Source organism: Schistocerca serialis, chromosome 5 (assembly GCF_023864345.2).
Source record: "Schistocerca serialis cubense isolate TAMUIC-IGC-003099 chromosome 5, iqSchSeri2.2, whole genome shotgun sequence".
In the NCBI taxonomy this organism is placed as follows: Eukaryota; Metazoa; Arthropoda; class Insecta; order Orthoptera; family Acrididae; genus Schistocerca; species Schistocerca serialis.
This window is the reverse complement of record NC_064642.1, coordinates 290,777,160-290,801,153: the sequence shown is the minus strand read 5'-3', so window position 1 is coordinate 290,801,153 and position 23,994 is coordinate 290,777,160. Positions and strand designations below refer to the sequence as shown.

Sequence of the window (23,994 nt, the reverse complement as noted above, 5' to 3'; positions counted from 1 at the left end):
TTCTTGCGGAAAAGAACTCTGTCAAAAGCATCTTCGGGTTTGATATGTAGCATGTGGAGGTCTTCTTTGATGTTTTTAAACCATGGCATCGTAGTCGCTGGTTTTGAATAAAAAGAGAGACATATTTTTGATTAACCTATTTCCGTCCATTCATTTCAGGTGATCATTAAATCGTGCCCGTCTTCTATTTATTGTGTCTGTAATTTTTTTCTATTTTACCGTAGACTTCTTGTTGGGTGTGTTTTGGTGGATGCCATTCTTGTACTTGTATCCTAGGATTCTTCTAACGATTTTGAGCTCTTTTTTTCTCCAGTTCTTCGAGGAGTCTTTTATCAGCCTTGAGGGATATGGTTTCGATGATCTCACCGAGGTACTTGAATTTGCCTACCTGGGCAATGACCCCATATTTCGTACGGAGTTTTGGCGGCGGGGAAGGGGGGTCTTTAATGTTAGTCATGACTTCCATTTTTTCAAATGATATTTGAAGACCAGTTTGTTCAGCGATTTTTTTAACAGTTCGAACTGCGAACTGAGCTATAGCGGTGTGTACATCGTTTGACAGGCTGGCAATACATACTTTTTTTAAAAAAAGAATCATGTGAACTGGCTGCGATAGAAATGGCAGACAACAAGAGAAGCACATGTTTCTCATGCATGAAACATGTTCATATTGTCTTGCTGTCCACCCCCGTTAGCTGATTGGTCTGCGTGACAGAAGTGAAGCCGCGCAGGGTTAGCTGAGCGGTCTAAGGCGCTGCAGTCATGGACTGTACGGTTGGTCCCGGCGGAGGTTCGAGTACTCCCTCGAGCATGGGAGTGTGTATTTGTCCTTCGGATAATTTAGGGACTGATGACCTTAGCAGTTAAGTCCCATAGGATTTCACACACATTTGAATTTGAACAGAAGTCAAGCCTAAGGGCCCGGGTTTGATTCACGGCTGGGTCGGAGATTTTCTCCGCTCAGGGACTGGGTGTTGTGCTGTCCTAATCATCATCATTTCATCCCCATCGACGCACAAGTCGTCGAAGTGGCGTCAAATCGAAAGTCTTGCACCGGCGAACGATCTACCCGATGGGAGGTCCTAGTCATACGACATTTTTTTTTTTATATTATCTTGCTTTCAGTGGGATACACAGAAAATATACACATATTTGAAAGTACTTCTTCATGAAGAGGTTGTACGAGGGTCACTCCAATAGAAATGCACACTATTTTTTTAAAATCCATCTTTTATTCTACACATTTGAAAGTTTTACAGTGTGTAGATACATCCTTTAGGAACAATATTTTCATTTCTCCACATTATTTCCATCCCTCTCAACTGCCTTATGCCATCTTGGAACCAGCGCCTGTATACCCGCATGGTAAAATTCTGAACCAAAATGTTGGAGCCACTGTTTGGCAGCGTGCACAAGGGAGTCGTCATCTTCAAACCTTGTTCCACGAAGAGAGTCTTTCAGTTTCCCAAAGAGATGATCGTCACATGGAGCCAGGTCAGGACTGTAAGGCGGGTGTTTCAGTGTTGTCCATCCGAGTTTCGTGATCGCTTTCATGGTTTTTTGACTGACTTGTGGCCATGCATTGTCGTGCAACAGCAAAACATCCTGCTTTTGCCGATGTGGTCGAAAACGACTCAGTCAAGCTTGAAGTTCTTCAGTGTCACCACACATGCATCAGAATTTATGGTGGTTCCATTTGGCATGATGTCCACAAGCGAGAGCCCTTAAGAATCGAAAAACACCACAGTCATAACTTTTCCAGCAGAAGGTGTGGTTTTGAATTTTTTTTTCTTGGGTGAATTTGCATGATGCCACTCCATTGATTGCCTCTTCGCCTCTGGTGAAAAATGATGGAGCCATGTTTCATCACCTGTCACAATTCTTCCAAGAAATTCGTCTCCACCATTCTCGTACTGTTCCAAAAGTTCGCTGCATACCGTTTTTCTTGTTTCTTTGTGAGCCACTGTCAACATCCTGGGAAACCACCTGGCACATACCTTTTTTAACGCCAACACTTTCAGTATTCTGCAAACACTTCCTTTCCCTATCCCAACGTAGCTTGACAATTCGTTCACTGTGATGCATCTGTTAGCAGTCATCAATTCGTTCACTCTCTGCACATTGTCTGAAGTGTGTGCAGTACGAGGCCTGCCGCTGCGAGGACAGTCCTCAATATTGCCGTGCCTTCTTTCATCACGTAACCTGCTTGCCCACCGACTAATTGTACTGCGATCGACAGTAGCATCTCCATGCACCTTTTTCAACCTCTTGTGGATGTTTCTCACAGTCTCGTTTTCACAGCACAGGAATTCTATGACAGCACTTTGCTTCTGACGAACGTCAAGTGTAGCAGCCATCTTGAAGACATGCTGTGACGGCGCCACTCACGGGAACAGGTTGAACTAAGTCTGAAAACAAGCGGGAAGGATGTATCTACACACTGTAAAACTTTTACACATGGAGAAACAAGCGGGAAGGATGTATCTACACACTGTAAAACTTTTACACATGGAGAATGAAAACTGTATTTTTACAAAAATAGTGTGCATTTTTTTTGGAGTGACCCTCGTAGCTTATGTCATGGAATCCGTGTCAGTTGGGTGTTTTTACGTCTCTTGGCAATTTACTAATTCATTGAACGTAAAAATAACAATAATTTCGTTATTTAAGTAGAAAATAATTAAAAATAAAACTTATCCTTATGACCATGTGACTGACAACATTCTCACCTTTGGAGTGCTAGTGTCGCCCCAGCTGTCAAAAGGTAACAATTTTCGCACCAGAGGGTGTCTTGACTGTATGCATAATAGCTGCGCTGTTTTTTATAAAATCTCTGTGAGTAGACGATAAGTTTGGAGATGAACTTTGACTTCCAGCGCTTTCTGCACTGAGGCATTGTGGTAATAGTAGTAGTAGTAGTAGTAGTAGCAGTAGTAGTAGAAGTCAGAAGATTCTAACAGAGAGAGAATGGAGCTGTGATGTACAGACGACATGGACAATTGGAAAGCAATGTCTTTTTCGAAGTTGGTGTGATTTGTGTAATTCGATGCGTAGTTCTGAGTTAAAGAACAGTGATCAGTAAATAATTTAGGTTAAGTTAAAAATCTGGGCTTGACAATGCAACATCATGATAGAGTGTGGCTTGAATGTGGAACGGTGAAATTATATTTGAAGAGGAGTAAGCTACTTTCATTAGAAGGGGAGTAAGTTAGTTTCAACACTAAATGGCTACTTTACGGTATTCCCATGAAGGCATTGACCGTCTTGCCTCACAGTGGGATAAATACACTGAAGAGCCAAAGAAACTGGGTACACCTGCCTAATATCGTGTAGGGCCCCCGCAAGCACACCGAAGTGCCGCAACACGACGTGGCATGGACTCAACTAATGAATGAAGTAGTGCTGGAGGGAAGTGACACAATGAATCCTGCAGGGCTGTCCACACATCAGTAAGAGCACGAGGGTGTGGAGGTCACTTCTGAACAGCACGTTGCAAGGCATACCGATATGCTCAATAATGTTCATGTCTGGGGAATTTGGTGTCCAGCGGAAGTGTTTAAACTCAGAAGAGTGTTCCTGGAACCTCTCTGTAGCAATTCTTGAAGTATGGGGTGTCGCATTGTCCTGCTGGAATTGCCCAAGTCCGTCGGAATACACTTTGCGTGTCACCTGTCAGAGTTGTATGTAGACGTATCAGGGGTCCCATATCACTCCAATTGTACACGCCCCGCAACATTACAGAACCTCCACCAGCTTGAACAGGCCCCTGCTGACATGCAGGCTCCATGGATTCGTGAGGTTGTCTCCATACCCGTAGACGTGCATCCACTCGATACAATTTGAAACGAGACTCGTCCGACCAGGCAACATGTTCATCAACGGTTCAATTTCTGTGTTACGGTCCCAGGCAAGGGGTAAAGCTTTGTGTCGTCGTCATTAAGAGTACACGAGTGGGCCTTCGGCTCGGAAAGCCCATATCGACAATATTTCGTTGAATGGTTCGCACGGACACTTATTGAATGCCCAGCATTGAAATATGCAGCAATTTGCAGAAGGGTTGCATTTCTGTCATGTTTAGCGATTGGCTTCAGTCGTCGTTGGTCCCGTTCTTGCTGGAGTTTTTTCCGGCCGCAGCGATGATGGAGATTTGGTGTTTTACCGGATTCCTGATGTTCACGGCACACGCGAAATGAGCGTACGGGAAAATTTCCACGTCATCGCTACCTCGGAAACGATGTGTCCCATCGCTCGTGCGCCGACTGTAACACCACGTTCAAAATCACTTAAATCTTGATAATCTGCCATTTTAGCAGCAGTACCCGATCTAACAATTGCGGTAAACACTTGTCTTATATAGGCGTTGCCGACCGCAGTACGTTCTCTGCCAGTTTACATATCTCTGTATTTGAATACGCATGCCTCTAATAGTTTCTTTGGAGTTTGAATGTATATTAACAGTTATGGCGATTAATTTTGAAATAATAAACAGTTAAATTTTTTCCGTCTCGTTTCCATTTGACTGGCCCTTATAACTTCAAGAAGTTTCCATGGTTTGGGGAAGTAAATTTTATGAAGGCAGGCGTTACAAATATTTGTGGGATAGACGATATTATTTGGTGGCTCACCGAAAGCGTCGACGAAGATCCTGACGAGCGCGGGCAAGGTGGCGGCCCTCACGGACAGCCCGGGCAGCGCCGGCCGCTCCGTCTCCGGCAGCACCCTCGCCGCTGCCGCTGCCTCTGCAACGAGATGGGATGCCCCCGTCAGATACAGATACAGTGCTACCAACTGTTCATGATTTTCACACAGAGAAACAGCATAGTACCACAGCAAAAAATAACAGATTACGTAATTTTTTTGCCTTTTTGCAGGTATATGTTGCAGTCCTCATATACAATATGTGATGACAAATATGCAGACAACCTTGTGTACTGTGAAGCTGATTACTAGGTGTCGCGAGAAGTGTACCCGCCAGTATAACAGGAGGCTGGGAGTATTGTGCCGTCAAACGAAATGCAGTAGCAGCAGAATGGATCGGTTAGGAGGGCTCAGAGACTTCGAACGTGGCCTAGGCAGTGAATATCAGCTGAGCAACAAGTCCATCAAGGACATTTCAACCAATCTAAAGCTACCCACGCCAACTATTGATGATGCGATTGTGAAGTGGCAACACAAAGGAAGAATCACATCTAAATTAAGATCATGCAAACGTCATTTACTGACGGACCGGTACCTTCAAGTATTGTGGGGAAGGGGTGGGGGATGGGGGGATGTTACAAAACATGAAATGAATCGCAATTCGGTTGTGAATTGAAAACTCGAAGGAACAGTCATATCTAAATCAACATCGTGCAAACGTCATTTACTGGCGGACCAGTACCGTCCAGTATTGCGGGGGTGGTTAAAAACATTGCATGAAAGTAGAAAAACGAATCACTTGCGAATTCCTTAGTCCTACCAGCAGTCCAATTAGTGCCATGACTCTGCGTAAATAGTTAAAAGCACTGGAATACAGTAGTCGACGAGCCCCTCGTAACTGTAATCAGAGCTAAGCGATGCCAGTGGGGGTGTAAAGAGCGGCGCCACTGGACAGTGGATGGCTTCAAATGAATGAATTAGTGATGAATCAAGCTATATCATGTGGTAATGCGATGGAAGGGTCTGGATTTGGAGATTGCCTACCATCATGTATAGTGCCAACACTGAAATATGGAGTAGGTGATGTTACAATAGGGGAAGTTTTTCGTGATTAGACTGTAACCCCTTATTGCGCTTTAAAAAACGCTAAATGTGGGAGGATACGAATATATTTTACAGCATTGTGTACTGCATACAGCAGAGGAACAGTTCGGAGGCAATGATTGTATCAGAATGACAATGCAAAGCAGCATGTGTGAGGCAAAGGTTTGTGGACAATAACATCCCTGAAATGGATAACATCCCTGATGTGGACTGTCTTGTCCAGAGTCCCGACCTGAAGCTAATAGAACACCATTGGGGTGGACACTATTGCACCACGGCGCATTATACGAGGGCTATTCGGAAAGTAAGGTACGATAGGTCGCGAAATGGAAACCACAGTGAAAATCAAAACTGTTTTATTTGAAACGGTTAGCTACACGTTTCAACTACTTCTCTGCACAGTCGCTGCTCAGACTTAGACATCTGTCGTAGCGTTGTACCATCTTCTCAATTCCCTCGTTATAGAAGACAGCCGCCAGTGCTTTTCAACAATTTTCTACTCTGGACTGCAGCTCGTTATCTGTGTTAAAATATTGCCTTCATAGCCAGCGATTCATTTAAGCAGAGATGAACCTTGGGGGTAGCCAATTATTCTGGGTGATCAAACACTTCCCATCGAAAACGCTGCAGGAGCATCTTCATTGCCCCTGCAGAGTGCGGCCGAAATTGTCGTGTAGAATGAACCACATGACACTTATCATATGTAGATTGCATAGCTTCAGGCGAAATTTTTCGCCAGGCCCTCATTGTATTGTGTTGTATGTCAACCAGAGGCCTAGAAACGATGGAGAGGCTCCGTCCCCGCCGCAGCGGCAATCGTCCACAACCCCATGACGAACACTGCAGTCCACTTCACCCCTCTGCCGCCCCACACCGAACATAGTGTAGCTGAGGCGGAATAAGGAACCAGCCCACATTCGCCGAGGCAGATGGAAAACCGCTAAAAGCCATCCACAGACTGGCCGGCTCACCGGACCTCGACACAAGTCCGCCGGGAGGATTCGTGCTGGGGACCAGGCGCTCCTTCCCAATCCGGGAAGCCGTGCACTAGATCGCACAGCTAACCGGCCAGGCCCTCATACTTGGAGGGAGACACTAATTTCTAGCCGTCTTTACGTTCTTACTGTGAGCTCAGAACTGAAAAGTGCGACATGATGCGATCGACGGGCGTACTAGACACAGTGCCCAACGCATCTGCTCAAAGCTTCATCAAATTTTCACTGTATTTGCCCATTTCGCGACCGATCGCGAATAATCCTCGTATATTATTTTATTTGCACTACTACTTTCTGGCACTGTCCATTGTCAAGGGTAGGTAAAAAACATAACACAACATAATAAAAGAAGAGCGCTAAAACATGAAAGATCGTCATCTAAAATGACATGATAGTGCTTACGAGATTAATATCATTTCTACGTTATTAAAATGCCACTTCAAGTCCGAACCACCACTGCAAATCACACTATATACACTTGTTCGTGTTACTGACACATGTACGTACTCCATGGGAAAATCTTAACTGTCAGGCAGAAAATAAAAATACAGGGTTCTTACTACATTTTCAGAATGCCGCCGAGATGATTTTCGAGGTGGTTTATCTTCAGAAGAGCCAAAACGCAAATTTCTCCTACCAAGATCTCCAACAAGTCAGCCATCGTTGGGGAAAATGTGTTATATATTGAAGGGTGAATATGTAGAGAAAGACTAACACAATAAGCAAATCTCACGGTCGCAACTAGATTTTTTCGAGGCGCTAATTAATCGAATGACTACCACTCGCACAGGTTTAAGAGACAACTGAATGAGACGTTGATTAGGAAAACTTGTTACATTCGTATTCCATATTCGTAATTCCGACACTCTTAGACATAACGACAGAGACCGGTATAGTCTCGCCAGGTTACTGACAGAAAATTTCCCATTTCTGTATGCTTAGACCTCTAGTAACCCACTAAAATACACAGCTCTGAATCTGGAGCGAAAGCTGGCCTGTAACTCTAGCTATTAACCACCCAACAGAAACTCCACCATAAACTAACGCTACAAGGCTCGCCATTAAAACTGCAACATCAGGCAGGATAGGATGTAACATCGTTTCACACATTGTGTGCATATATTATAGTGGAAAGAATAGGTTATTAAATTTGAAGCTGATTTGAGGGTACATAGAGCGCGAAATTTAGTACACAATGGTGAACTTCTGTCAACACCAATGGGTGTAACTCGGCAGGGCGTCGAATTGAACGGAGCTTGGATGACGGATAAAGGTACGTCATTCCCTGCTGCCTGAGGCCCACGAGAAAGACACACCATGGTGCGTACATTGCAGCACGTGACACTGCATGTCTTACGAGTACCAGCAGCCGTCTCCCGCAGAGAGCGAGTATCTATTTCAGACGAGTTTATTAGTTCTTGACTATGAGTCTAAATGGAAGGCAGCATACGTACACAGCGATATGGTCGTGTAGTGAATAGGAAAAACTACGGATTTTCGAGGGAAGACAAGGTGCACTTATTACAAAAACTAGTGTTTGCGCGTTGCAGGGATTCTGGATACAATTTACAGGATGTGCACTGTAGCGACATACTACGTCATGGACAACAAATTGCGCGCGACATAGATCACAGTGATTTCAAGGGGAGCAGTGGATGATTGAATAACGTCGAACAGTGCTACAGAACTGGAAGACGGAATATAACGAAATTTCAAACAAAGCGTCTACTTGACGATGCACAGCGAACTAACGGAATCGGCCCGAAAATTTGTAGATGTGGTAAACAAACTTACTCCATCGTTCAGTAAGGAATCTGTTTACAACTTCGACGAACTGAGATTTGAAGGTGAAATGCATATGGAAGGCATCCTGGAAATTAGAGGTACCAAGAGAGTTGTATCAAGATCAACTAACATCAATGCCTTATCAATTATGCCGACTGTTAATCTGGACGGTAGATTGGCGGGAAAGTTATTTATTGTGCTGCGAGAAGCTAGAGGTGCTCTGCTCCCTACGATTCTTTCTCGTGTGCGTGATCTTGCAACAGCAGTAGGAATATTTACGTCACAGTAAAGAAGAGCGGAAGAACGGGCGTACGAGAACTATGGTATGAGCACTGCTATTGGCCAATATCTCGTCAAAAAAACTTGAATTGGTTGATTGATGGTCTGCGTATAAAAATCATACTCCTTTACAGGAAACTATTTCTCCTGAGAAAGTGAGTGACATTGCAGTAAATGCCACCTGGAATCACTGGACAAATTTCAGCCTCTGGATGTTTTGTTTCCTTGCCCGTGAAATATATTATCGCGCTATCTGCAGCTACGCCTTAAGGATAGCCGCTTTCATGATAAGCTCCACGGCAGACTGCTTCGCATTCGGTGACGTGCCAACACATCCCATCAGTTCTCAGCACCCCGCTCCACTAACACGATTCTGTACGCATGCTTTAAGACTAGATACTAGATTAACGTCCTGCACGGTTTGTACCTCCCATGGAGTTCGCCTTCGCTGTTGGTGGTGCGAACTTTTGTGATCACTGTGGAGCGCCATTTTTCATTCGGTGTTCATGGTACAAGTTAATGGTTTGTTTTGAACTTTTGTCGAATGTTCGCTATGTCCATTTTGTGATGTGTAACACATACCTCCAGTAGAAGGTTGATCTCTGCGCGTGCTGATACTGCAGTTCAGCAGGTGCCAACATTCAGTACTGTCGTGCTAGTGTGCCAACGACCTGGGAGTGGATCAGTTTGACCGACTGCCGCCTTAACAGCAGCTACACCCTAGTCATTCGCCTCCACTCCAGAATTCTCCAGGCGATACAGAAACATGGCTCTTCCTCAAACTCAGCACTCGGTCGTTCTACTTAAACCCCTTGATCTAGGCAAACCTGAGCCCCACTATGACGTACAGCTTGTGCCAGTCGGCGCAGTAGTTACGGCGCGCCTACGTTTGCCGAGAAGCAACGACCGCCTTGTGGCTGCTTGAGCCCAGGGCCGCCAGCGTCCGTGGTTCAAGCCGAGCCGTGAGTTCCAGACAGCCCAGCAACGGACGTCACCTGCCATCGCTCTCCAGCTTACAGTTTCGTGTTCATCACCTGGGTAGTACTGCTAGGCGCTCCTGCCTAGAACTGTGTACACCTGGCTCGTCGCTCGCGCCGTCTACTGTCTGCCTGCTGCAGGTGCACTGATCTACACTACTGGCCATTAAAACTGCTACACCGAGAAGAAATGCAGATGATACACGGGTATTCATTGGACAAATATATTATACTAGAACTGATATGTGATTACATTTTCACGCAAGTTGGGTGCATAGATCCTGAGAAATCAGTACCCAGAACAACCACCTCTGGCCGTAATAACGGCCTTGATACGTCTGGGCATTGAGTCAAACAGAGCTTGGATGGCGTGTACAGGTACAGCTGCCCATGCAACTTCAACACAATACCACAGTTCATCAAGAGTAGTGACCGGCGTATCGTGACGAACCAGTTGCTCGGCCACCCTTGACCAGACGTTTTCAATTGGTGAGAGATTTGGAGAATGTGCTGGCCAGGGAAGCATTCGAACATTTTCTGTATCCAGAAAGGCCCGTACACGACCTGCAACATGCAGTAGTGCATTATTCTGCTGAAATGTAGGGTTTCGCAGGGATCGAATGAGGGGTAGAGCCACGGGTCCTAACACATCTAAAATGTAACGCCCACTGTTCAAAGTGCCGTCAATGCGAACAAGAGGTGACCGAGACGTGTAACCAATGGCACCCCATACCATCACGCCGGGTGATACGCCAGTGTGGCGATGACGAATAGACGCCTCCAATGTGCGTTCACTGCGATGTCGCCAAACACGGATGTGACCATCATGATGCTGTACACAGAATCTGCATTCATCCGCAAAAATGACGTTCTGCCATTCGTGCACCCAGGTTCGTCGTTGAGTACACCATCGCAGGCGAGCAGCAATGTCGCGATACGTTAAACCGCCATCGCGATAGGCTACAATCCGATCTTTATCAAAGTCGGAAACGTGATGGTACGCATTTCTCCTCATTACACGAGGGATCACAACAACGTTTAACCAGGAAACGCCGGTCAACTGCTGTTTGTGTATGAGAAATCGGTTGGAAACTTTCCTCATGTCAGCACGTTGTAGGTGTCGCCACCGGCGCCAACCTTGTGTGAATGCTCTGAAAAGCTAATCATTTCCATATCACAGCATCTTCTTCCTGTCGGTTAAATTTCGCGTCTGTAACTCGCCATCTTCGTGGTGTAGCAATTTTAATGGCCAGTAGTGTACGTTCATGTATGGTTGTTGATAGAGTTTAGCAACAGACTCACTGCCTACATTGTCTGCGCCTTCGCCCACCTCCAGCAGAGAACCGCTCGTCCACACCTCGCCGAAGGAAAACCCCGTTACATTTGAAGGCTGTAATGTTGGACCAGCTGAGGGTTGACTCGAAGAGGAGCAGTGCCAGTCAGCGCATGATTTCAAGAAGACCCCACTTTCTTTGTTTCGGGCCTGACAGATTGTGTTTTTTTTTATCCATTACTTTTCTTTCCTTGCGTTTCTTGTCTATTTGGGTTTATTGTATACCTGTGGTGGTGGTTGTAAGCAAAAATGTGTGTCGGTAAAAGTGACAACCGAAGAGGCAATCCAGCACTTGCTTGATGATGTCGCTCAACTGCAAGTATTAGTAGCGTTCTCCCATAACTTCAATAAACACAACAGGTATGTATAACAGAGACTCCGCCACTTAAAACAGTCTGCCAACGGTGGGGTAATTTTTAGATCCCGCTACTAGAAATCACGTGATTTTGAGGTGAAGAACTCGTCGAGCATGTTCGGAGCGCATTTTCATCCAGAAAGGAAGTGCCTTGAATGGTGTTCGATAGAGAGCGGAAAAGGTGAAAATCTAAGGGGCAAGATCAGGTGAATAAGGTTGGTGTGGAATGACTTCCAACACATACTAAGTATTAGTTCGCTATTCGTTCGTCTAGAAGACGACACAATTAAGTAAGCTACATTCCTGCATCACAACAGGCGTCTCCATTCGGGCAACTCCTACTGTTAGCCGGAAATGTGAATCATTTCCGCCACAGGTCACTGGCGCTGCACGCCAAGCACACTCAGACAGAATTATCGTAGGAAACCAGACACATACATATTTGATTGCTATACTTACAATTAAATATTACGATCGTGGTCTCAATTGGACGACATTTGACAATGAGCAAAGTATCGGAAATACACCCTGCTGACAGCTGTGGCTCTGGAAATAGAGGTATCTGTACCATTCTTATGGCTTGACACACTCTCCCATTTGCTGTCACAGTATTCCACGTCCAATCCATACCTCCTTGCGATTGGACATAGTCATTTCCTTTGCCCATGCCGGAACACACATACATACTTTACAAGCCTGATGCTCATGGCGAACCTATCAAGCACCCCCTACTACTAAGTATAAGTCTTGGCCAATAACTGATTGCTGGCGATACGAAATAATACTGAGAGAAAATCAGCGATGGGCGGACATGTCTCATAAATTCTTCTTGCAAGTGGTACCACTGTGTCTTAAAACGAGAGGTGTAATCCTCTTAAAAACCGCCAGATGTTAGAAAACACGACCATACTATCACAAGCGGTCTTGGTACTACAGGTGCACATAAGTGTCAATGTTAAAAGCCATACCGGCTTTATAAATCGAGGTAATGAATGAAGTGGTTTTCCCAGACAAATACTGCGATACTGAATATAGACAGTGATCGCCGGAGTGTATACTATCAGATCAACAGTGCGGTTACATGTCGCTCATGGTGCACCCTCGTAATAAAATTACCGAGTTTAGAAAGTGATTCAGCTAAGGAATGTAGTACAAAACCGGTGTTTGCAACTCACTCATGCCGCTGCTAGATATTTCTCCAGTATTTGTAACGCATTCTGTCTCGATGCCATGTCAGAGCTTCAGTGATATATCGACTGGGTTACAAGCAATGGTTGATTGTAAAGGATCGCAAACGATAGATGGTGTCCTGGTTGAAGTCGCAATAAAAGTACACTAGCTTTCCAGATCTCTAGTGCTACGCTTCCAGTAGAAATGATGCCTATGATTTGGAATCACGTCTTTCCATTTAACCACATACCTGCATTGTATCCGATGGAGAAGTCCTTTAATGATTACACCCACTAGTGAATCATATTTTGGGCACCCTCATATCTCAAAACGAGTTACCTACTTCGAACCTATCTGCTACAGTAAAATTTTAGATAGTCCCTATGCCTCTTGCACCTGTTACCATTTCTGCAGCATCATGGATGTGAACGTTCCGATTTAAGTCACAACTGAGTAGAAGTCGGTGAAAGCTATATTCACCACCTTCTGCAACCCTTGTAGAAACAGGCTAAGTTGAGTTAGTGCGACAGGACTGTGTTTTGACAATTCGATGAAAATGTGTAAGGTCAGCACCAAATGATGCCCGCTCCTGCAACAGTAGGTAGTATAAAAGACAGTACGAGAACTGGGAGAAGGCTGAGGAATTTGCTACTGCATACAGATACTGCAGTCCGAAGAAGATTCGCATCCCTCAGGGCCCATTCATGTCCATCACCCCAACATTTCACCACTGTTATTTTGTACCATCCAACAGAGAAAATTATGAACTATGAAAGCTACACTAAATCCAATCGAGAACTCGATAAGACTTTTACTGCATCTCTCTCCTCCCATATGTTGTTGTTGTTGTGGTCTTCAGTCCTGAGACTGGCTTGATACAGCTCTCCATGCTACTCTATCCTGTGCAAGCTTCTTCATCTCCCAGTACCTACTGCAATCTACATCCTTCTGAATCTGCTTAGTGTATTCATCTCTTGGTATCCCTCTACGATTTTTACCCTCCACGCTGCCCTCCAATACTAAATTGCTGATCCCTTGATGCCACAGAACATGTCCTACCAACCGATCCCGTCTTCTGGTCAAGTTGTGCCACAAACTTCTCTTCTCCCCAATCCTGTTCAGTACTTCCTCATTAGTTATGTGATCTACCCATCTAATCTTCACCATTCTTCTGTAGCACCACATTTCGAATGCCTCTATTCTCTTCTTGTCCAAACTATTTATCGTCCATGTTTCACTTCCATACATGGCTACACTCCATACAAATACTTTCAGAAATGATTTCCTGACACGTAAATCTATACTCGATGTTAACAAATTTCTCTTCTTCAGAAAAGCTTTCCTTGCCATTGCCAGTCTACATTTTATATCCTCTCTACTTCGACCATCATCAGTTATTTTGCTCCCCAAATAGCAAAACTCCTTTACTAGTTTAAGTGTCTCATTTCCTAATCTAATTCCCTCAGCATCACCCGACTTAATTCGACTACATTCCATTATCCTCGTTTTGCTTTTGTTGATGTTCATCTTATATCCTCCTTTCAAGACACTGTCCATTCCATTCAACTGCTCTTCCAAGTCCTTTGCTGTCTCTGACAGAATTGCAATGTCATCGGCGAACCTCAAAGTTTTTATTTCTTCTCCATGGATTTTAATACCCACTCCTAATTTTTCTTTTGTTTCCTTTACTGGTTGCTCAATATACAGATTGAACAACATCGGGGAGAGGCTACAACCCTGTCTTACTCCCTTCCCAACCACTGCTTTCCTTTCATGTCCCTCAACTCTTATAACTGCCATCTGGTTCCTGTACAAATTGCAGATAGCCTTTCGCTCCCTGTATTTTACCCCTGCCACCTTTAGAATTTGAAAGAGAGTATTCCAGTCAACATTGTCAAAAGCTTTCTCTAAGTCTACAAATGCTAGAAACGTAGGTTTGCCTTTTCTTAATCTTTCTTCTAGGATAAGTCGTAAGGTTAGTATTGCCTCACGTGTTCCAACATTTCTACGGAATCCAAACTGATCTTCCCCGAGGTTGGCTTCTACTAGTTTTTCCATTCGTCTGTAAAGAATTCGTATTAGTATTTTGCAGCTGTGACTTATTAAGCAGATAGTTCGGTAATTTTCACATCTGTCAAAACCTGCTTTCTTTGGGATTGGAATTATTATATTCTTCTTGAAGTCTGAGGGTATTTCGCCTGTTTCATACATCTTGCTCACCAGATGGTAGAGTTTTGTCAGGACTGGCTCTCCCAGGCCGTCAGTAGTTCCAATGGAATATTGTCTACTCCGGGGGCCTTGTTTCGACTCAGGTCTTTCAGTGCTCTGTCAAATTCTTCACGCAGTATCGTATCTCCCATTTCATCTTCATCTACATCCTCTTCCATTTCCATAATATTGTCCTCAAGTACATCGCCCTTGTATAGACCCTCTATATACTCCTATCACCTTTCTGCTTTCCCTTCTTTGCTTAGAACTGGGTTTCCATCTGAGCTCTTGATATTCATACAAGTCGTTCTCTTATCTCCAAAGGTCTCTTTAATTTTCCTGTAGGCGGTATCTATCTTACCCCTAGTGAGACAGGCCTCTACATCCTTACATTTGTCCTCTAGCCATCCCTGCTTAGCCATTTTGCACTTCCTGTCGATCTCAATTTTGAGACGTTTGTATTCCTTTACTGTATTCATTTACTGCATTTTTATATTTTCTCCTTTCATCAATTAAATTCAATATTTCTTCTGCTACCCAAGGACTTCTACCAGCCCTCGTCTTTTTACCTACTTGATCCTCTGCTGCCTTCACTACTTCATCCCTCAAAGCTACCCATTCTTCTTCCACCGTATTTCTTTCCCCCATTCCTGTCAATTGCTCCCTTATGCTCTCCCTGAAACTCTGTACAACCTCTGGTTTAGTCAGTTTATCCAGGTCCCATCTCCTTAAATTCCCACCTTTTTGCAGTTTCTTCAGTTTTAATCTACAGGTCATAACCAATAGATTGTGGTCAGAGTCCACATCTGCCCCTGGAAATGTCTTACAATTTAAAACCTGGTTCCTAAATCTCTGTCTTACCATTATATAATCTATCTGATACCTTTTAGTATCTCCAGGGTTCTTCCATGTATACAACCTTCTTTCATGATTCTTTAACCAAGTGTTAGCTATGATTATGTTGTGCTCTGTGCAAAATTCTACCAGGCGGTTTCCTCTTTCATTTCTTAGCCCCAATCCATATTCACCGACTATGTTTCCTTCTCTCCCTTTTCCTACACTCGAATTCCAGTCACCCATGACTATTAAATTTTCGTCTCCCTTCACTATCTGAATAATTTCTTTTATTTCATCATACAGTTCTTCAATTTCTTCGTCATCTGCAGAGCTAGTTGGCATATAAACTTGTACTACCGTAGTAGGTGTGGGCTTCGTATCTATCTTGGCCACAATAATGCGTTCACTATACTGTTTGTAGTAGCTTACCCGCATTCCTATTTTCCTATTCATTATTAAACCTACTCCTGCATTACCCCTATTTGATTTTGTGTTTATAACCCTGTAGTCACCTGACCAGAAGTCTTCTTCCTCCTGCCACCGAACTTCACTAATTCATACTATATCTAACTTCAACCTATCCATTTCCCTTTTTAAATTTTCTAAGCTACCTACCCGATTAAGGGATCTGACATTCCACGCTCCGATCCGTAGAACGCCAGTTTTCTTTCTCCTAGTAACGACATCCTCCTGAGTAGTCCCCGCCCGGAGATCCGAATGGGGGACTATTTTACCTCCGGAATATTTTACCCAAGAGGACGCCATCATCATTTAATCATACAGTAAAGCTGCATGCCCTCGGGAAAAATTACGGCTGTAGTTTCCCCTTGCTTTCAGCCGTTCGCAGTACCAGCACAGCAAGGCCGTTTTGGTTATTGTTACAAGGCCACATCAGTCAATCATCCAGACTGTTGCCCTTGCAACTACTGAAAAGGCTGCTGCCCCTCTTCAGGAACCACACGTTTGTCTGGCCTCTCAAAAGATACCCCTCCGTTGTGGTTGCACCTACGGTACGGCTATCTGTATCGCTGAGGCACGCAAGCCTCCCCACCAATGGCAAGGTCCATTGTTCATGGGGGGGGGGGGGGGGGGGGGCTCCTCCCATATATTAAAAACAAATACCGTATGCGTGCCGGCACTGAGCACATGCGGCGATACTATTAAATATACAGGTATTGATCCACTGTACAGACCAGTTTAAAGTTTCATCACCTGTACTGTGGGAGGATGACCGTATCCCACAAACTATACTGTAAGTCACAAGAGACGCTCCCTGTGACCCTTTATCATTGTTTGAAACATTGTTTTCTCTGCTTATCACGCTTTGTACACTGCCATGCATTTGTTTTTTCCCACCATGACTTCGAGGTACAGACCTCTAAACTGACATTAACACGTTTTGATCCATTGCCTCTTACAGAAAACTAGACGTCACACGGTGTAAATCATGTTGTTACTGTTGCTACCATACCACACCACACACACACTGGATGATTTACAATAAAAGATAATTACAACATAAGGAAACTGGAAAAGTTTGGCAGCGTTGTGGAGCGTTTCCAAACTGCAGTCCGAAGGTGACTGACGACCTCTACATTTAAACTCATCTGTCATGGTGACGGTATAGCTGATGGCTCTGCATTCCGTTTTGACTGATTTCTGATATTGCAGTCACATATGCGATCACTGTTTCGGTCCTAGCTCCTCCACCAAAACTCTTTCTCCATCTCAAACAAGTGATGTCAGTCAATCTTTATGTGGTAACCAACAGCGTACCAGTGGATGGATGGGATGGAAAAGACACTATCAACATACTGTAATAATAAGCATCACAGTTGATAGTGCGAACAATTTTAGCAATTTTACAGTAATTTCAACACCGACCAATGATGTTACAGCATGTTTCCCAATTTCAGTATCATAGCTAAACTTCCCCTTCTCTACTTTGCGAGTATCATTGCGAATATAGATAGATGACTATACAGTACATCCATTCACTGTTAATTCTCGAACACGTACATCATCAAGGTATACCAGACGGCGCTCTACGTATTTCTAGCACCTCGAGCATAGTGCATAATTTACAATCTGTCTCCATGCGGATGGGAGTTACAGAGCATTCTCGCAGTCTTAGGATAAAATTAGAGACTGAAAGACCCTCTCGCACTGTTTTTGAACAACCCGCCCTGCAGCACTGTTACTGATTTAACCTGCGGCTGACGAGAAGTAGATCACTACATTCTGCGCCTCGTGAATGAATAGGCCTTGCCGAGTCCTCGCCCATCCAAGTGCACAAGATTTCTCCATATGCACCCTGTTGAGAAGGTTAGCACCCCTTATCGGTGTATAGTAAACGATTTGTAAGTGTTGTGATGTAATAGCAGACGGTTAAGAAGAACAAGAAACAGGTGATTTTTATGAATGATGGAGCTCCAGACCGATGGAGTTCGAAGTATTTTTACGTAAATCAACTACGCTATCAATTTTAAAGTATTGTTCTAGTGTACCTAGTTATTAGCATCACGAGACTGAGCACACCTCGTTCCAGTTCTGCCAACAAGGAAAAATCCCTGGCAGCACCAGGAATCGAACTCTGGTCATCCACGTGGCACACAGCCACGCCAACCACTCAGTTATAGAGGCAGTCAGGATCACGATACTAGCAGCAGAAATCATTATAGTTGTATTTCAAAAAGCGAAGTTGATAAATATTTCTATGTGGCTAAAATGGCTATGAAAACAGGCTTTATGTCATTTAGTGAAGACTTTTTCACAATTCACGTGGGTGAAAACAAAATTACGATAACTCATATGGTTCAGGAAATATTTGAGATGAGCAGTTAAGCTAAAACACCTTGTATACTAATGATTAGTGAGTACCCTTAAGGTATCATATTTAACTGCCTACAATAGATATTGAGTCGGTGACTATCAGACATATAGTATGTAATAAATTTCGTGTTTCTCTCGTCAAGATTAGTTCTTGAGAATTGACTCGTCTTCAGAGTTACTGATTCAGCTACTTAAGGAATGGCAATTTCAAAATCTTACGTCCCACACCCTATGTGGATACATTTCTATGTACGCCCCGCTCATAGCCTAGGGTGAACGTAATCAATTCGCATGCTGATCATCCGCCTGCAGAGACCTCAAGTCAATACTGTCATATGGCAGTGAGTGAGTCTTTGTTTCGCTCATTATGCATTCGCGTCTAGTCTCACCATGCTATCTGTGGTGCATTCGCTAAGTATCTAATCTACCTTCGTTCGTCACAAAGCGATCTGCGAAACTGGGTACTAACAGACAGATGACGTTGACATTGGAATCCATCCTAGTTGTTTCCCTCAACCCACGCTAAGATACATCACATCTTTCGCCTCAGATCTTAGCTGGAATTGAAGAAAGTCGTTCTACGAAAGTAAATATGCAAGCAAATGAAGCAACTGTAGCCGAAGGCGAACGGATCATTATTGGTACAGGATGTGCTTTGACTGCTGCAAAAATGAGATGTCTATTGTGTCTGGTTAAAAGATCCTAGCTTCTTTTTGAGGGATATTCAAAGGTTTCGCAGCATAGGATTACTAGAAGGGGCTACTAAAGAAACAATGATGATTAAACATTGCCATGTAAAACATGTCGCTACTCATGCTACATAAGTTGTCAGACGTACGCAAATAAATTGACTGGGATGCGAATATCCTCTAAGGGAGAAGTGTGGATCAAAACTAGCGTGTACTGTGTAACTTGGATGAGGATGTTTTCTACGTCATTTTGGACCACTATCTTCACTGAATGAATCTCTTAGCCATAACGTGCACTCAGGGATCCTTGGATATACCGAATTGCTGGCCGTTAAACTACAGTACCATGAAGGTGGCCTCCAACAAACAAGTTGTTTTTATGAAGTGCACTACATGCTAGGATATTCTAGATATAGTAGTGATGAAGAGTAGGCTGAAGTTCAAGACATTAGTCAGGAAGAATCAATACGCAAAGAAGTGGGATATGGAAGTACTAAGGAATGACGAGATACGTTTGAAGTTCTCCAACGCTATAGATACAGCAATAAGGAATAGCGCAGTAGGCAGTACAGTTGAAGAGGAATGGACATCTCTAAAAAGGGCCATCACAGAAGTTGGGAAGGAAAACATAGGTACAAAGAAGGTAGCTGCGAAGAAACCATGGGTAACAGAAGAAATACTTCAGTTCATTGATGAAAGGAGGAAGTACAAACATGTTCCGGGAAAATCAGGAGAAAAGAAATACAAGTCGCTGAGGAATGAAATAAATAGGAAGTGTAGGGAAGCTAAGACGAAATGGCTGCAGGAAAAATGTGAAGACATCGAAAAAGATATGATTGTCGGAAGGACAGACTCAGCATACAGGAAAGTCAAAACAACCTTTGGTGACATTAAAAGCAACGGTGGTAACATTAAGAGTGCAACGGGAATTCCACTGTTAAATGCAGAGGAGAGAGCAGATAGGTGGAAAGAATACATTGAAAGCCTCTATGAGGGTGAAGATTTATCTGATGTGATAGAAGAAGAAACAGGAGTCGATTTAGAAGAGATAGGGGATCCAGTATTAGAATCGGAATTTAAAAGAGCTTTGGAGGACTTACGGTCAAATAAGGCAGAAGGGATAGATAACATTCCATCAGAATTTATAAAATCATTGGGGGAAGTGGCAACAAAACGAGTATTCACGTTGGTGTGTAGAATATATGAGTCTGGCGATATACCATCTGACTTTCGGAAAAGCATCATCTACACAATTCCGAAGACGGCGAGAGCTGACCAGTGCGAGAATTATCGCACAATCAGCTTAACAGCTCATGCATCGAAGCTGATTACAAGAATAATATACAGAAGAATGGAAAAGAAAATTGAGAATGCGCTAGGTGACGATCAGTTTGGCTTTAGGAAAAGTAAAGGGACGAGAGAGGCAATTCTGACGTTACGGTTAGTAATGGAAGCAAGGCTAAAGAAAAATCAAGACACTTTCATAGGATTTGTCGACCTGGAAAAAGCGTTCGACAATATAAAATGGTGCAAGCCGTTCGAGATTCTGAAAAAAGTAGGGGTAAGCTATAGGGAGAGACGGGTCATATACAATATGTACAACAACCAAGAGGGAATAATTAGAGTGGACGATCAAGAACGAAGTGCTCGTATTAAGAAGGATGTAAGACAAGGCTGTAGCCTTCAATCTGTACATCGAGGAAGCAATGATGGAAATAAAAGAAAGGTTCAGGAGTGGAATTAAAATACAAGGTGAAAGGATATCAATGATACGATTCGCTGATGACATTGCTATCCTGAGTGAAAGTGAAGAAGAATTAAATGATCTGCTGAACGGAATGAACAGTCTAATGAGTACACAGTATGGTTTGAGAGTAAATAGGAGAAAGACGAAGGTAATGAGAAGTAGTAGAAATGAGAACAGCGAGAAACTTAACATCAGGATTGATGGTCACGAAGTCAATGAAGTTAAGGAATTCTGCTACCTAGGCAGTAAAATAACCAGTGACGGACGGAGCAAGGAGGACATCAAAAGCAGACTCGCTATGGCAAAAAAGGCATTTCTGGCCGAGAGAAGTCTACTAATATGAAAAACCGCCCTTAATTTAAGGAAGAAATTTCTGAGGATGTACGTCTGGAGTACAGCCTTGTATGGTAGTGAAACATGGACTGTGGGAAAACCGGAACAGAAGAGAATCGAAGCATTTGAGATGTGGTGCTATAGACGAATGTTGAAAATTAGGTGGACTGATAAGGTAAGGAATGAGGAGGTTCTACGCAGAATCGGAGAGGAAAGGAATATGTGGAAAACACTGATAAGGAGAAGGGACAGGATGATAGGACATCTGCTAAGACATGAGGGAATGACTTTCATGGTACTAGAGGGAGCTGTAGAGGGCAAAAACTGTAGAGGAAGACAGAGATTGGAATACGTCAAGCAAGCAATTGAGGACGTAGGTTGCAAGTGCTACTCTGAGATGAAGAGGTTAGCACAGGAAAGGAATTTGTGGAGGGCCGCATCAAACCAGTCAGTAGACTGATTTGAAAAAAAAAAAAAAAAAAAAAGTATAAGGTCGGGTCATGCAACGGGTTTTTCGTTCAGAAATCGCATTAGAATGTTGTTTGTTTGCAAGAGGATCGTCTTATACCCCATATAAGAACGAAAAACATCTACTAGCATAGGTTGGTATCTGACAGCAGTAGGATCATGGACCATTGAGACAGTGATTTATTATGCTGTAATATTTTGCTTGCACTGGTCGCGATCTCACGACTGTCCTGTTAATATAGAATTGATAGGTTAAGGAGGCCCGTGATCGACTCCATGCAGGATCTCAATGGCCCCACGCAACTAGCATCTGAGAGGATAGACACACTGTTAGCTCGACCGTGCAGGATCAGACAGCCATGCTTCGTACCTTGATTTATAAAATGGGTTTGTTTGCCGGGACGGCGTCTGAAGCACCATGGATTATCACCATGGCGACCATTGTTGCGGCTCTGCTAAAACTGCAGCAGGGAGAAGTACGGAGAGCGTGGCGCGCCCGAGACAATACCGGACACAGTAGTGGCAAAACGTGGTCAGTTCAGACGAGCCTCAGTACTGTCTATAGCATCACGATGGATGTCTCCGTGTATAGAGGCCCTGAGGAGAACGATCTTTGCTAGAACGCATTCGTGATTATCATGGTATCACCACTGGCTACACAGCATCATCGCCTCTAGTTCGCATAGCTGGTAATTTGAATGGCAGCCGTTACATTTCTGACGTATTAAGGCTCAGGTTTCTATGACGTTATCTTTCAAAAAGATAACAGATGTTTTCCTGGCCTACCTCGATACAAAGGACTCTTACTCTGACCACTCACCCGCTGAAAACATCTGACGATGGGTTGCTGAGAAACACACACACCACACTACTCACTACTATTGATGAACTCCTGTTCATAGTTTAAGCAATGACATACCCATATGTCATCCATGTCCTGTAGGACTCAATGCCCAAGCGAGTTAAAGCCATTGTTGCTGTCGTAGGTGGCAGCTCTGTGTACTGCAATTTGCACCTTGTACTTCTCCAAATCACCTTCAAATTTAATCATGTGTTCTGTATACACTGAATAAAAATTTATTATTTGCTGTTTTTCTGTTTTAATTTTATTGTCCGCCAGTATATGCACCTGTTGCTCCGGCAGCTGTCCCCACTTAGGGCTGAAGCAACGCATAGATGAATTCAGAATGGCGAAAAGTATTTTGCTGTACACGAGAGGTAAGATAGTTAACTACACTCGCCATGTGGATTTTGAGTGAAGCCAGTGCTGTGCTACCGCTGCAGTGATTTGACGGATGTTTTGTGATGGCTAAAGGAGTTTCATCAAATAGTAGTGTTGTAAGCCAGCATCAAGTTTTTAGAACTATTTTCTAGTGAATATTGACAGTCTGAAGAAGGCACAGTCAGAGAGTTTGTTTTGAACTTTTCAAATTTATTGATTACGGCTCTCCACTGTGATTCATTACAAGCAGCGGCAGTGTTTTTGATGCATTCAGTTGCCTCCTGCGTGTGTGCATGACGCCCAGCAACGCTGACAGAGTGCAGCACGGCTGAGCTGTTGCGTTACGCCACTGCTTCTGTCAGCGGTGACCACGGACTCGGCAGCTAAGGCGGTGGTGCCCGAGGAACGGCTGACTTCTCAGCTCTGCCCGGCTGGTGGTAATGGGTGACGCACCGACTGTGACCCACTGCAGTAGTACTGTGGCTGGCGCGCTGTGTCTCTGGGTTCGACTGGCCCGTGGTGGCTCTGCATCCTGTGTCTCAGGGCAGGCTGCCCTGGCACGAGGTCGAGCTGTAGACCACACAGAACATTCCGGAAGGGACCCCAAGTGTCACAGCTCCATGGTGGTAGTGATGTGATACTAACGTAAGGTTATTTCAGTACAAAAGTGCGTAGGTGTTTATATGGATAGGAGCTGTGGTTGCTTGGGCTTTGCTATGGCACTTCCGTGATTGCTGGTGTGGAAAGGATTCCGCCTTCTTCCGTGTAGGTGCTTTTATGTCAACTATTTTCACACCTTGCCCAGCCAGCTTGCCTCGCAATGTGTGATGGTAGTGCTGTATTTTGTAAGGTATGACATTAGTGCTTGCCTGTGGCTGGCCTCTGCTGTAATCTACTCCCTGCTTTGAGCGATTCGGACTGAATGTGATCGGTGCACTACAAGCCTAGCGCCATTTTCTGTTAAGCGAACAAATTCTATTTAAATTGTGCAGATTATCTTCTGCATTTTTAATTTCGGTGTA

General features: G+C 44.0%; 1 protein-coding gene across 5 annotated transcripts in view; it reads right to left on the bottom strand.

Moving 5' to 3' along the window:
- LOC126481128 (ras guanyl-releasing protein 3-like) overlaps positions 1-23,994 on the bottom strand; it is a 448,249-nt gene that overhangs the window by 145,844 nt on the left and 278,411 nt on the right. For all 5 annotated transcript variants that reach the window (XM_050104668.1, XM_050104672.1, XM_050104669.1 and 2 more), the window contains one exon: positions 4,626-4,739. In XM_050104668.1, the coding sequence (XP_049960625.1) occupies positions 4,626-4,739 (114 nt within the window). The remainder of the gene's footprint in view (positions 1-4,625; positions 4,740-23,994) is intronic.